The sequence below is a fragment of the Daldinia vernicosa genome, assembly GCF_022497035.1.
Source record: "Daldinia vernicosa strain CBS 139.73 unplaced genomic scaffold F5Y00scaffold_67, whole genome shotgun sequence".
Classification (NCBI taxonomy): Eukaryota; Fungi; Ascomycota; class Sordariomycetes; order Xylariales; family Hypoxylaceae; genus Daldinia; species Daldinia vernicosa.
The window spans coordinates 17,108-31,579 of record NW_025953983.1 but is presented as its reverse complement, the minus strand read 5'-3'; the positions used below and the strand labels follow the sequence as shown (position 1 = coordinate 31,579).

The window sequence follows — 14,472 nt, the reverse complement described above, 5'->3', positions numbered from 1 at the left end:
TGGAGGGATAGACTTCTCAACTTCCACGCTGTAAGACACGTCTACAGACCGCATCGTACAAATAAGACAATCAACGATATATGTAACTCAAGATTTTTATGTAAATCCACATTTCGCCCACATCCTCTACATATCATATGCTTTTCCGCTAGTAAGGAGCTAGTAAGTGTCCAAGTTGACCTGGGCATCCAAGTCACGATAGTGGCTGTCAACTCAAATGATTATCGCCTAAACGAACGGAAGCGTCCGGTACAGTAAGATAATAATTATGACTTTAACTCCTACATCTCCAGGTAAATATAAAGTTTAAACTACGCTCTGACTTGGGAGGCCTCTAAACTCCAAGAAAGATGACAAGACTTGACTGCTTCGGTTTTACATCTGTTCTACTTTTAGAACTGTTAGAACTGTGTTTGATAGCAACTTAATACTCGATATTCCCCATGCATAGTAGATGACACTCTAAAATAATCAAATTATATTGTAGATGCTCGCTATCTGGTACGTATTACGTACCTGAATATGAAAACAGACTAAACATGTTAGAAGAGCTTCTATACGTCTGGCCAAATTATTCCGACATATTCGCGTACCCAAACCCCCAACGCCAGACCAGACAATGCCATGCGCTTACTCAAGCAATTGAGGATGCAGTATGGTTTACACTTTACTTATGGCGCTTAGGCAGATACCTCACTTGGGACGCGCAGTTACCCTCGCTGCCCTTGAAACTGTCCTTCGCCGGCACGAAGTCGCCGCTCTGCAAGCTGCCCTTCACGAAGTACACGTACCACGCCTCGTGGAGGACGTTGTGGTGTCTACCCGTGCACTTGAGGATAACTCGACCGCCGCTGAATTTCTCGAGCGTGGACTGTATCTTGGCTAGGGAGTAAGTCTTCTTGTAATTGGGCTCTATGCCAATGTCCGCCAAGGCCCGGTAAGTGTCTAGCATCTTGAATAAGCTGAAGGCGCGCGCGAAGTAATCGACGACCTCAAGGCCCGGCGTATAGTCTTCGCCATAACAGCTCGGGGCGAGGGTGTTGATGCATGTAGCGTGCTTGTTGTATTCGTGAGCCCATAGGTGATCATTCGTGCCGCTACACCGTCTGATTAGCAAAGCTCCATGCGCTACGGGGCCTTTGGTTCTTTTTAGAAGAGGTTATAGAACACATACTAGTTCGCAATCCAGTATCGATTCATATCCGCAACCAAGTCCGCCTGGTCATAGTGCTCTAGCACTTTACTGATATTGTTGAACTGGGGTGCCATTCCACAGAACTGGTCATATGATCCATCGCAAAGATCCGGCCTGCGGCAAGATAGCAGGTATTAGCTTATGTAGTGTATTGTACTGCTATAAGAGCTGATTATTGGAAGGGGAATGTATGTATGTCAACCAACCATAATCCATGTAGGGTCCAGTCTTCCTCGCTTCCGCCGACGTGGGCCTTCTCGTCCCAGAACTGCGTCAGTAGCAAACGTCCGCCGGGATGAATGAAGCAGCAAGAATCGGTGGCCGTTGTGTTATGGCAGCTTACAGGTCCGTTGATAGGACAAGATGGCGTGCCGGTAAGAGGATCGTAGGGTGTGACGGAGTTGTCGATATCGATAGGAGCGAACGGGCCAAGGATCGCGAGCGGGTTTGGAAGGTTGGGGAGGTTAAGCGGAAATTGGGAGACGAGGTTATTTGCGTGAGCCCATATAGAGCGTAGAGATGTAGGATGTGGCGCCATGATTAGAGAAGCGCCTGGTAAAGCTTTTTACGATGAGGATGTAGGGTGAGAGAATAGAGAGATCATTGGATTTATGTATGAGGTAGAGAGCTCGAAGGGGGTTTACGTAGGTAGGTTAGGAGGTACTTATCACCCTTATCGCGATTGAGAAAGGAGTGGAGTTGTCTGACGTTAACGGAGGGGGGGTGAGACTGCTTTAAAAGCGAATCAGGGCGTTTTATTGGTCTAGATTTAAGTACCTAGCATGTGAGCTATGTACAATACAGCCCTACAAGAAGACCCCTGATGCTAAGCGTCGTACCCTCGGATTTAATTCGAAGCTTCATGTCACGTTTTAAATGCTAAGTTCTTCATTCGACAAGGCAAAACACTATTGGACCTTGTCATCATCACGAGGGATAAGCAAGAGATCAAAGGGTTTTGACTAACTACTAGTGTAACTATGGTTAGTTTTAGTTACCTGTTATAAGTAAAGATGATTATGAATTGTTAGGTTTAGTGTTCAACTATGTAACTACCTAACATAATAGTTGAACCTGAGAGTTGAACCTGAGGTAACGCAAAACAGATGCTAGTGTACAAACAATACAAACAATTCCTGCTGAGCCAAAAGGATACCTTATCCTATAGGTCCGGGTATCATGCCATAATCGTAATCGTATCGTCAACCTAAACGCCAGTGTCAAGACTGAGTACCTAGGTACCTAACCTATAATTGAAAGAAACAACCTTGGAAGAGAGGAATTCAACTAATGGCTTGTCGCGTCAACGCGTCAACGCGTCAATATGCCTAGAAGTAAGGTAAATCAAACGGCTTCCCAATCCATCGCATCCACCATAAACTCCCAGTCTTTCTCCCCGACAGTCTCACTAGGAGTATTCATGGGTTTTCCTTCGCGCTTAACAACATATTCGACGGTGAAAGCGTGAGCGCGTTCGATCGCCGAAAGAATAGTCTGCACCATAAGCTCGAGGTTATAGGCTGAGAGCGGTGCGGGTGGAAGTGATGCTGAATCTGCTTCGTCAATGTTCTTCCAGCGGTTGCGGAGATCCTTAGCCCTCATTAGCTGCTTCTTGACTTCAGGGGCGCCAAATATGACATTGAGGGGATTTTTCGAGTCTTCAAGCGCCCTAAGAACGTTTGCATGGTACCGATGCTGACCGCCCTCTGAGCTTCCGTATAGTGTGAAAACGCCGTTGATTGTAGCGCCTTGATTCTTCACGGCGATTCCAAATATGCCCATGAGGCGGACCAGGGCTCGCTCGATGAGCATGTAGAATTCGTGGAAGTCCAACTTGAATTGAATCTCGTGAGCTTCGACTTGAGACGGCGGCTTGCCAGCATTATCTATAGCTATGCGATATCCCTCCTTAAGGAACGGCATTTTCCAATTGAGACGAGCGACAATCTTGAGGAATCGAGACAACTCGTATTCAGGCGGGGGTAGGCCGTTGGATAATTCGTCTTGGGTAAGGAAGTTATCGGATCGCGAGGCCGATTTGGTCGAGGGGGTAGATTGCGATAGAGACGACGACGAGGTTCGCGCAGAGCGACGGCGGTTACGGTTACTTTGTTGTTTGTTTATGCGATAATTGGTCGGGGCTGGTGCCCAACGTGATGCTTCTAGTCCGCCAGGCATTGTAGATGTCGTTCCGTTCGATCGGCTATGAAGATGCGGCTACGGAATGGAAATGTTGAACTGTTGAACTGTCGAAACGGTGCATACTCGAAAAGCGTCACTTGGACTAAAAGAAAAAACGAAACGAAAAAAACCGAATGTTGGATAAGAAGATCTGTTTCCTCCGCCAAAGGGTAGATGAGGTTTCGGAGTCAACATTCTACAAATGTTGGTGATTTAGAGGTCTGCAAAAAAGGTCTACGGTGGGTTCCTGAGGTTAAATTCTGTTAATCAATTTGCGCTGGCCAGTTAACTTCCTGGGTGACGCGCCAGGGGACGAATTGGCGGGAGGAAGGTGCTAGGATCGAGAAATTACTGGCGGTACAATACAGCAGGTAGCACGCTGACATCATTAGTACCTGAATTAGGTTGCACCACCGCCTGTCTGCATGTGAATACACCTATTAATAGGTATTGATATCTTATGTATGTAGGTACCTAAGATACCTTTGTATATCGTTATATTGATTACTGCTACTCTTTTTAATCAATGCAGCACTGTCAAAAAGCTTAAAGGTACCTTTTGATCGGTATAGATTGTTGGAGTAGGTAAAGCAAGGCAAGGAACATTCATATATATATACCATCCGTATATTAGTTTTTCAAACTTACCAAGCTTTCGGATTATAGGATCCGACCCAGGTTCAAGATGTATCCATACTATATACTCAGATAGCTACTCGTGTATGACGAAATCATGAGTCTTAAAACAGGTAGAGTAAGGTAAGTATCATATGTACTATCGTACCTAGACATCTAGATTGGCCTTTTTTCAGGGTCCATATTCTTTATTCTTTATTCTTTATAAAACACGAGTTTCTAAGTGTTCGGTTTTCTGATGTCCTATTATGACAAGGAGGAAATTAAGAATATCTACCTTAGGTACGATTCAATCTTGCAATGTACTTCACTTCTATCCTCATTGGCCTTGCCGCCCTCGTTGCTATCACTACGGGAGGACCCCTTCCACGATTTGACCCTTATGTTGGTGATCTAAGGACGTTTGGTCAGACGGGTTGCTTCGCAGACAACCAGGGAGTAGGCACGGTGACTCAATCGATGACTGGTGTTTGCAATCGCTATGGCGACCCCTTCAGGTCCATGTACCTATATATGATTGCCGGATGGGTTTGTAAGCTGATCAGTTGATCCTTTACTTAACTTATATATTGCTGTTATATACTAACATACCTTGCCTAGTCCGCGCACACAGCGATCCGCTATGCAAAGATGAAGGAACCGTCATTGTAACAAGTATAAGTGGAAGTCCCTTCGTCTGCAATAACGCCACCAACGCATGGGTCGCTTACCAAGTCGATCGTCTCAGTCCTGGTGTCTAACAGTTGTTGCACGCTTGTATTTATCATACAGGCCGCATAAGCCTATCTCTACCTAACTCTGCTACTGGAGTTTCTCCAATGTATCATGTAGCTTTATTAGCTCCGCTTCGTCGTCGATTCATTCAGTCAAAAGGCTCTGTCCATTTCCCAATCTGTTCCTTATGGAGCTTTCCTCGAAGTGCTTAAGTGACTTGGCTGGTAAAGTGGAAATGGAAAGTTGGACCTAGATAATCTTTAGCCCTGGCCAAAACTCAAACGATACCAAAACGTACCTACGAGAGCATAACACATAAAATGGTTGACGAAGGAAATGACTACACAAAGCAAGAGAGGTGGGTCAAGTTTGGGGAATTAACAGATGAACCGAGAGAAGACCCAACACATAGCAAAACCCAAGCGCTTTCTACACACTTCATCCTCATGTTGGACAATTTAGAATGGCAGCTCACTTACTGGACATCCACATATCTATCTACTTGCCCTTCCATTTATTCATTCACCACGACAAACAGCCAACGTGACAATTTCTCGGGTACCCAAACGTTTACACTATCAACATCGAATACCGATTTTGCTCAATGCGAATATAGGAGGTAGCTTAGGAAGTAATTATACACGACCTTACTTCCACCATACTGAACTAATGGAAGCCCTCTTGACGGCCAACCGACTATTGTGGGGGCTGATAAATCATTCGTTCGGTAGTAGATTGAAACATTTCACAATTATTGTAGAAGTTATACCTAATTTCAAAGGTTGTCTGAAAGAGGAGATTTAGGAATGACACATTCGTAATTCTATCTTCGCTTGGACTATCAATTACCCCTTACGGGCCGTAACAAGCTGCCTGTAAATTACCTGCAGGACTTATATCAGGTACCTATTTTGCCTCTAACCTTATTCTCTTCTTTACTCCGTTTCCTTTCTCCTGATAGACGCTCCAGTCTAACCAAAACTTCCAACTACCCCATTATACAATTAGTGTCCTTATAGCTTTGGCTGTTCTAATCGTACAGTTAACGTACCTCGTAGTGTAGGTACCCCCCTGGTGAGGATTCAGGAGTATCGATGTGTTCCTCCGTATACGGGAACGTGATAGTATATGGGAACGTAATGGTACGTAGGGGAACTACCGTTTGCGGGTCTATAATATGTAGCAGGGTCGTCGTTCACAGGAAGGTCATCTTCTATAGAATCGTCGTCGTGCGCGGGTGGATTAAGGGCACAGAAGAGTAACCGTCATTCGTAGCACGGTTGGCACGGTTAGCGCGGTAGGCTGCTAGACTAGGTGCGCATGGTATTTCCCGTTCGTCCTTGGTTAAAAGTATGAAGATCCAGAATGAGAATGCCATGAAAAATATGAATATAAGGATAATGGACAAAATTCCTATGATTTCCCAAGAGATAAATGGCGGTTCTTGACTCATGATGCTGTTGGTGCCCTGCTATCAAAGGTGATGCTTGCAATGTGGGAATCTGGGTTGAGTTTTTAATAAGAAAAGTTGAAAGCATTCCGTCTTGTGATAATAGGGGAGAAGGCTTTATATACGTACCCGGGCACCTACGCGTAAGGTATTAGGTGAGCTGAGACGAGAAACTTAACTTTATTCATTAGTTTAAACTTGTGCTTTGATTTGCACTGACCTTTTGCCGCCATGAGATACGTACATCTACGTAGTATATCTTAAATCTTATATTACCTATTTACCCCCTACCGTTGTTCAAACACTGGCAGTCTTACTTATCTGGCTTGGACTTATGGAGATATTAAATTTTCAAAGTATTTAAATTCTCTCTCTCTCTCTTCTATTTTTATTCTTCTTTGGTTGAAAAGTTAGTCATGCGGATGGTATTTATGATTGTCTCTACACGTACCTATTCTTGCCATATAATTAGTGGCTGAGGAACTTTTATTTAGATTCAGATAGTATAGTGAAATACGTAACAGCTTGTAAATTTTCTTAGTACGTGTTAAAGTAATATGCATTAAGTTTGTTAGAAACAGTGGTTGAACGTGACGCTATAGTAAGTTGGCAGACACCCTCGCTCCGCATCCCCGACGTTGCATGTAAACATTGGTAATGAAAAATCGTGGCTATGCAGCATAGAAGTGTACATATGCTTGCAGTGAGATAGGTCAAAAAGAAATCTTCACAGTACGCCGCCGGTGTTTCAGCCGAGGACATGTCGATTGATACGGGTAGAGTTGTCGGCTGGGCGGTGCGTGTCCATTTACAGGATAAATCGAGCTATGAACATAGCGTCTCCGTAGATGCAAAATGGGACGTCGGCTTAAACAGATAAGAGCGACGCTCAATACGACTAGTCTAAGTTACTGGATGTTTTCTATCCCGAGCTGTCGCGTCGTGCGATATAAAATGAAAAGATCCCGAGCGGTTCCGTTTATGGAAATTACGGATATCCGGTCCGGTTCCGACCGCAAAGCGGAGCCTCGGGGCTGGCACAAAGACAACATCCGGGACTAGTCGGACTCGGAGACAGGTACCAGAGGTGAAAGAGAAGTCTACGTTGCACATTATACGTCGAGAAACACTTGGTATCGTAAGTTTGGCGTGTCTCGCATGTTATACATTGTATATTTGAGAGATATATGCAACAACGAAATAAATATCCTCCATCTCGTCCAACCCGATCTTGGCTTCGTACATGATACTAGACGAGGTCTGACTCTAAGAGCAGTACAAACTGTACTGCAAGGGGTATTTACTATTTACTAAACCTCAACTTCCGCACTCCTCCGATCCGGCAGCACCCTAATGACCAACCTTTCGTCTATAATGAGACGAAGTCGTTGACGAATTCCACGATATGTGTCGCCACAGCTTTGGGTTGACTATGAAACGGGTAATGGCCGGTCTCGTAGTCCACCACCTTCCACTCCACGTTCGTCTTCTTAATCCACTGATTCTGTTCCGATAGGTGTTTGCAGCGGTCGTTCAGTGTTCGCAGGTACACTCTTCTTCCATCGAAACCACTGTCCGCCCATGCCGGTGCTGTGGGCTTGGTAGCAAGGGCTGGAGCTGCGTGGCCGGCTAGGTGCTTGTCTAACTCGAATGCCATGGCGGGATCGCAGTCGTGATATAGGTAGTGCATTGCTTCTTTTACAAACGCTGTGTCCTAGATATAAAAGTCAGTACAGACCTTTATATCAAGCAGTTACTAAGATAGGCCATACTCCTTCCATTCGTACGTATGGCGGTAACCCGCCCATTGCTTCAACCGCAGTTTCGCCATCTAGGGTGATTATACCCGCTACGAATATCAATCCGACCACGCTACCTTTTTTACCTTGCGCTTCTCGGGTCTTCTTGTCGAGGTCCTTGGCCGCAGCGCTAGCTGGGACGCAGCCATATGAATGCGCAATGATGACAACGTCCTTCTGTCGTTCTTCTACTAGAGGTAAGATGGTATTATTGCGGAGAGAAGTAATATCATCCATGCAAGTCGCTTCAGCTGGGTTGGCGTGGTTATAGCTAGGGTATGGCCCCGGATGGGTTGAAAATCCGGCTTCTTTCAGGAACGGCAGTAGCTTGTCGAAGCAAGCGACTGTTCCAAATGCCCCGGGGACGAGGATTATTTCTGGTAAACTTTTGGCGGACATCTCGGAACTTGTTGTAGAAGTACTCAACGACGGGGTAATACGACTGAGAGTTGGAAACTACAGAGACTCGACGGTACTCTTATAGCAGTGACCTCTCATCCCCTAAGGAATACGGCCGCGTTTAAACTGTACGTGGTCAGAATAACACGTGCATAAAAGGAAGTCAAAGAAGCCATCGATCTTTAACGAAGGCATTGTGCATATAGTCACAGGACCCCCATGATAAATTATAGATCAGCGATAAAGCCACCTGGGTGACACTCGATTCATCGTCCACCGTCAAGGGATAGAATCGGCTCCGATCTTAGATGGTTCTTGGATAGGCAAGATCGTTATAGCTTACACCAAACCAGAGCCATAAGCCGGGTAACTTGACCGCTCAACGTTTTGACCGCTTTAGAGTAGCTTTACTACCTAATACATATCGCTAGATACCTATACACGGTTGCTTGCTTACGTAGATAGCTAATTTCTTGCCAGATCGATATATTAAGTGCAATACACCATAGAAAACTCGTTGGGTCGCTAAATGAGCAGCGAGTAAAACTTAATGTGATATATCACTTCATAGAATCCTTCAGGTGAATGCACGATACAGCTTCGATTCAAAGATAACAAGAGATGACTTTATCCCGCTTATGCCAGACTTTAGTCGTATTTCAATGCTGTACCACCCCAATCCAAGTTTTCTTAACTAATGGAATTAAATGACAACGCATTGTTTATGCTCCAGTCAGATCAGACCTAGTATGCAACTATTTAGAATTTTTATTTTATTCCATTCCCGATACTAGCTCCGGGATATCTAGATAAGACACGCTACATGTATGTATACCCATACCCCCTACTCCCGGTATTCAGGTTCGCGGGTCTTAGTGTAACGGGATGGTGTTTTCTGACTACTAGCTCGCATCATGACAACCATAACCACACACACGCATCCCCCAAGTATTAGCTGTCTAGCTAAGACTTATTAATTACTACCGAGGAATCCGTTACACCGCTCCGGTGGACACGGGAGTTGGATTCAACAACGTGGGTTCCATGCTCTATGCTACGCAATAGCTGACACTCACCTGCGGTGAAGTCAAGATATGAGAGGAGGAGTGCTGAAAGTGTTGGCTTGCAGATATCTATCTGCAGCCACATTACACGGAGTACTTGATCCGAAACACTAGTAAGCGCCCTCAGCACCGACGATATGTAGCTAGATAATAAGGTGCGGCGGTGGCTTTCGAGCGGACAATATCTCGTACCTTACCCCTATTAAGTCCCGCGTGAATCTTAGTCAACCGGAGATAACCCCGTTACTAAAGGGGTAATTACTAAGGTATTTGGTTTCGAGAATAGATTCAAACTGTTGGTCATGTCACCCAAGCGTCTCGGTATCAAGCTGGACGGGAGAGACGACTCGGATCTACGGTAAGATCTGAGGAAGAGGAAGCTGATGTAATACCCGGTGGCGTCAACAATCCAACGGCCGTAAACGAGCCCTACTTTTAAGGGGTGTGGCATTTATTCGCCCATCGCATTAGAGCCCCTATTGTAAACAATTTGTATGTAGGTATTCACAAAAAACAGCCGCAGCCACAGTGGGTCCATAACAATGCCGACCATATATACTCCGATAATCCTCTTGCCGAGTCTCGAAAATTATGCCGAAATAGGGAATCTTCCAGAGATGCTCGTCGACGTGGGGGAGCTCGGTTTTGATGTATGACATTATCAAAGGTCCCAAGGATTTTTACCGAATGTAAGCGCTAGCAACGGTGATGATATGCCGTACAACCAACTCTATTATTCCTTCCGCCTCTAACACATCAGCATCAAGAAGCTTTTCCTGCTTCTCTGCGGCGTTGGCACAGACTCGGGTAAAACCATGACACCCCAGTGCCGGCCAGTAAGAACATCCGTCAAAGTCAGATAATCCTAATTCCTAATCCAGCTAAGCTGAGGACCAAACCGGGTCGGCTTATACGTCGATGCTGATACTTGAAGGAGAATAGAGGTAAGAGTGTTGGTTACACCCGAACTTATCATGAATGACTCCGGGACTCCATCTACCGAACCCGGAGCGACTCCTGGGTATTATCATGGACCAACGTGTCAGACTACATAGGCTAGGCTCGTGTATTTGTATAAGCGCGTCCGAGAGCTGGGACCTACCCGAGGGTTACTTCCGATGATGACGAGATCAAGGTTATTGGATAGAATTCCCGTAGGATGTACACCTTTTAAGGTTGTGTTAGACGCTTGGACTGTTGAGAAACGTGAGACGGAAGATTTCTCGATATGTCAATGGTCCTGCCCTGGATACAGGTAAGTTCGTAGTTCTTCGTACTTTAATAGAGCTGTACTCTCTTTATAATTTACAAACTTACCTACCCAAGTGTTCGAACACCCCCTATTCAGTCAGCTCCAACCCCATGACCACTAAACACAAGGGCTTTAACCTACGTTGATCTACCCCTTAACTAGCACAAGCAATTATTGTTCACGCGTTCCCAATTTCAAATCCTAGAGCTAAAAAAAGTGGAATTGCTATAGCTAGTCCTGCAATACGTCGCAAAGTTCTACTGCTATTGTGTGCTAACTGCTCGAGTAATCTGTCTATGTTCCCTGCTTATCAGTGGTCTATACGCATCAATCATTATCATAACGTGTTCGTCCAACGTAAGGCAACGAAAATACAAGAAAAGCCAGCATGAGCAAAATCGCGATAGTACCATCTTAGGGCCTAGTTAGTAGACCTAAACTCGACGAGCTCGTGATCGAACAGTCACGCGAGACTACATCACTTCATCTCTTATCATAGAAGCCCCATGGACACGGTATGCAACGAGTTAAGAGGAACAGAGACTGCAAACGATGCAGCTCGTATCTTCATTTGTAAAGGTAACGTGTTGGACCGCCAAAATAATAAAACTGGGAACATAAAGGGCAGAGATCAAATCGCGAAAAAACAACCATCCTCGCTCCACGTTGCAAACCACACTCCGAGATTTCCAACCTAACTCTGCCTTGCCAAAACCCGTCCTCAATGTATGAGAAAAGATTTCACTGCATCACACCTTATCCCTTCATATACACGCAGCTAGCGCGTTCCGCCTCCTTCAAGTCTTTCGAGCCGAAATCGTCATAGGGCATTTTCATCGTTATGGGTGCGTATTTGTGGAATGCAACGATGCCTCGGGACCAAGGTTCAAGAGACGTGCGCTCTCTTGTATTCATTTGACCAGTGTCGTAGCGGACCCAGGCCTGGGCCTAATTCCTGGATGGACCGCCGGACCTATCTTGGTCGGCAATCACCTTCTTGTCTTTCCTAGACTTGAACACGAAATCCGCCATGATTTGTATGTGGTCAGCCGGGAAATGATAGTTCGGGAATCCGGGAACGCGTTTGAGATACTCATAATCTGGAGGCCCAAGTAACTCGACGACATCCAGCGTATTGGTAGTGTACCATATGTAATCGATCACGCCCGAGAACGTCGGCGTGTAGTTCGTGAAACTAAGCTCCGCTGGAGTCCCAAATAGGTGGGCATAGGCATTACGCAGGCTAAACGGATGCTCGATGCCGTCCCGCGTAAAATTCCCGTACGAGTGGCCAATTAAGTCGGGGTGATCGGGAGGTATCCGTCCCTTCTCTAAGAGTTCGTATACAGAGCTATCGGCCATCGAGTTGTAGTCGCCACAAAGAAATAAGGGAATGTCTGTATTGTTGCGGTACTCCTGACTAGGCGCGGGCTCGGGATATTCCTCCGCAGCGTCCGCATCTTCCTCCGCGACTACAGGCTTGCTTAACCTCTTCTCCTCGATCGATAGGGGCGGCCGACGCGTGTACCTCTCCGATTGCTTCGTGACAAGCTCCATCAAAATTCCTGTTTGTACGGCCTTGACATCGGCTAAGAATGATTCCCAGCATAGATGTGCGTTAACAACGATGAATCGATTACCGGTAAATCTTGACTCGAAGAAGCAGTAGACAGCAATAGTGTCTTTCGGCATAACTCGATTGAAGACGTCGTCGGCCGATTTCATATCAGGCCGATTGATGGCTGTCTGCCTGAAGTCTACCAGCTGCTTATCCAACAGGATATACTTGTCGCTCTTATAGAAGATAGAGCAGCCGTCCACTGACTGTTGATCCTTGCCTGTTAAGTGCTTGACGCGAGTCTTTGGGTAGAATACGCCCTTGTAGCCAAGTTTACCAAGCTCGGGGGTAAAAAACGTGTCGAACGCATCCATAGCGGTCTCCTGTAGGCAGAGAATATCGGCGCTTCGTTCACGGAATTCCCGCATGATACTATCCTTCCGATATTCCCATGACAGGGCACTAGCTGGGGTGTAACCATATTGCGTGCTAGTTGCATACTTGTCGCAAAGGGTATTCCACGACATGACGCGAATGTGTTCCTTGTCCGAGCCCACATCTTCCTGAATAGTGATGGGTAAACGCGGGTTTGGTGGTATAGGTACTAAGGACAAAGTCAGTCAATAGTGTTTACTTGGATAACATGGGCTATGGATATAAACCACGTGTACGCGGGAAACTTGAGAAAGATAGGAAATTTCCTCATACCTGGTGCTTGCTCCTTGAGATGGGCAATCAAGGCCTTGGTACCTTCCTCGACGAGCTTCTGCTTCTGGTCTTGTTCCAGCGGATTACCATGGACACCGAGTAATTCCAGGAAATGCAAGGCGCCAAGTTCCGGGGGGATAGTTTGAATGTTGTTGTTGTAGAGGAGCAACTGACGGAGAGGAGTACACATGCCTAGCTCGGGAGGTAACATGCTGAGCTGGTTATGAGATACATCAAGGTACCGCAATGATCTAAGCTGCCCTATCTCCCGTGGTAAACGGGTGAGATTGTTGGAGGCAAGATAAAGTTCAGTGAGGAAGGAATAGTGATTAAAGAGCATAATGGACAGGTTCTTCAAGCCTTGCCCACTAAAGTCGAGATTTAGCCAATCCTGTCGATCGAGGGCCTTATCGACATTAACGGGCCGGCCTCTATCCTCCAACTCTCCATCGACTGTTGATTCAGGCTGGTTGGCGCTTGGGAGAGCTGGGCCAATACCTTTGTTCTCGTTCGCTCGTAGCCTAGCAAAGTAGTGAGGTTGGTGCTGCTCCGTCATGGTCTGATGGGCACGTTCAGACTCCTTGTAAGATTTTAATTGCTCGTTCCAGTGTTCGCTGTACTGCTGTGTTTGACCACCCCGAGAGCCTGGAGTATTTCCGTTTTGGTGGCTGCTTGGTGTGAATGGAGTTACACTGGACATAAGACCAGAAGAAAAAGTAGAGTGGGTGAGGGTAGTTGAGGTACCTGCGTGACCTGCATGATCTTGGGGGATGTTTTGGTGGTGTTGCTGCGGGTGAGTGTGGTGTGAATGAGAACCCTGCTGCTGAACAAAATTGTACATCATCTGTGGCGCGATGCCACGACCTCCAGGGACACCATTGAGGCGCGAATTGTGTCCCTGCTGATGGTTTGGCCCATACATGCCGCGGGAGAGATCGATGGGCATCAGGGGAGCAGGGATATTAGAGGGGTATCGTGACGGCAGTAGATATGCCAGCTACCGGAGGGGAATACTATAGTATGAGATTCAGATTTTTTTTATAGTTGTACTCTTTGAAGATTTTAGAGAGGAAGGACTGTTGGTGAGTGGACAAAGAGTGATAATGGCTCGGTACTGAAGTTAGGTGTAAAAGATGTCGAGGGTGCGCTGTATGTATCGAATACTATCTGCCATGGAGATACTGACGAACGGGTCGATCGCGCGAAGTGAGAGAGAGCACGTCGAGCTGTCCGTAACTGTTTTTAACAGCTTGTGTCGAGAGATGAACGAGGGGACAATGGTTCAGCGAATATCCATGCATAGAGACCGAGAATTTCGTCTTGAGGCATGGAATTTGCAAGGACCAGTGTCCAACCCTATGTATTAAGATATGAACGGTGTGATTCACAGAATCTTGAATCTACACAGTCTAAATCGAAGCAGCAGTCGCAAACGAGAAGACAAGTTCATCAAGGGATGTAAGATCCCAGCCCGTTGCCTCTCAAGTGGCGCTGCTACGAGTGGCAAGACTAGAAA

General features: G+C 46.1%; 5 protein-coding genes across 5 annotated transcripts; 1 reads left to right on the top strand and 4 right to left on the bottom strand.

Moving 5' to 3' along the window:
• Positions 1-461: 461 nt before the first annotated feature.
• On the bottom strand, positions 462-1,904 carry F5Y00DRAFT_247907 (ribonuclease T2). Its single transcript, XM_048009344.1, has 3 exons — positions 1,402-1,904; positions 1,175-1,309; positions 462-1,097 (listed from the first exon to the last, which is right to left on the bottom strand). Exons 1-3 carry the CDS (start codon positions 1,731-1,733, stop codon positions 668-670), a joined length of 897 nt encoding a protein of 298 aa, XP_047860709.1. The 5' UTR covers positions 1,734-1,904; the 3' UTR covers positions 462-667.
• Positions 1,905-2,199: 295 nt separating this feature from the next.
• On the bottom strand, positions 2,200-3,624 carry F5Y00DRAFT_247906 (uncharacterized protein). Its single transcript, XM_048009343.1, has one exon. It carries the CDS (start codon positions 3,371-3,373, stop codon positions 2,540-2,542), a length of 834 nt encoding a protein of 277 aa, XP_047860708.1. The 5' UTR covers positions 3,374-3,624; the 3' UTR covers positions 2,200-2,539.
• A 688-nt stretch (positions 3,625-4,312) lies between these two features.
• On the top strand, positions 4,313-4,752 carry F5Y00DRAFT_266200 (uncharacterized protein; the record flags this gene model as incomplete). Its single annotated transcript, XM_048011908.1, has 2 exons — positions 4,313-4,544; positions 4,613-4,752. The coding sequence occupies 2 exons, from the start codon at positions 4,313-4,315 to the stop codon at positions 4,750-4,752; spliced, it is 372 nt and encodes a 123-aa protein (XP_047860707.1).
• A 2,793-nt stretch (positions 4,753-7,545) lies between these two features.
• On the bottom strand, positions 7,546-8,374 carry F5Y00DRAFT_255743 (alpha/beta-hydrolase; the record flags this gene model as incomplete). The annotated part of the gene is made up of 2 exons (XM_048010318.1): positions 7,546-7,890; positions 7,964-8,374. The coding sequence occupies 2 exons, from the start codon at positions 8,372-8,374 to the stop codon at positions 7,546-7,548; spliced, it is 756 nt and encodes a 251-aa protein (XP_047860706.1).
• Positions 8,375-10,889: 2,515 nt separating this feature from the next.
• On the bottom strand, positions 10,890-13,995 carry F5Y00DRAFT_187144 (glucose-repressible alcohol dehydrogenase transcriptional effector). Its single transcript, XM_048005106.1, has 2 exons — positions 12,957-13,995; positions 10,890-12,852 (listed from the first exon to the last, which is right to left on the bottom strand). Exons 1-2 carry the CDS (start codon positions 13,900-13,902, stop codon positions 11,639-11,641), a joined length of 2,160 nt encoding a protein of 719 aa, XP_047860705.1. The 5' UTR covers positions 13,903-13,995; the 3' UTR covers positions 10,890-11,638.
• Between the last annotated feature and the right edge of the window lie 477 nt (positions 13,996-14,472).

Bases quoted from the DNA above. Each gene is read 5' to 3' on its own strand.
- F5Y00DRAFT_247907 (XM_048009344.1), bottom strand. From the start codon at position 1,733: ATGGCGCCACATCCTACATCTCTACGCTCTATATGGGCTCACGCAAAT. The intron at 1,310-1,401 runs GTTGGTTGACAT...ATCTTGCCGCAG, and splicing joins TGGACCCTACATGGATTATG to GCCGGATCTTTGCGATGGAT. The intron at 1,098-1,174 runs GTATGTGTTCTA...CAGACGGTGTAG, and splicing joins CGATACTGGATTGCGAACTA to CGGCACGAATGATCACCTAT.
- F5Y00DRAFT_247906 (XM_048009343.1), bottom strand. From the start codon at position 3,373: ATGCCTGGCGGACTAGAAGCATCACGTTGGGCACCAGCCCCGACCAAT.
- F5Y00DRAFT_187144 (XM_048005106.1), bottom strand. From the start codon at position 13,902: ATGCCCATCGATCTCTCCCGCGGCATGTATGGGCCAAACCATCAGCAG. The intron at 12,853-12,956 runs GTATGAGGAAAT...CTTTGTCCTTAG, and splicing joins TCTCAAGGAGCAAGCACCAG to TACCTATACCACCAAACCCG.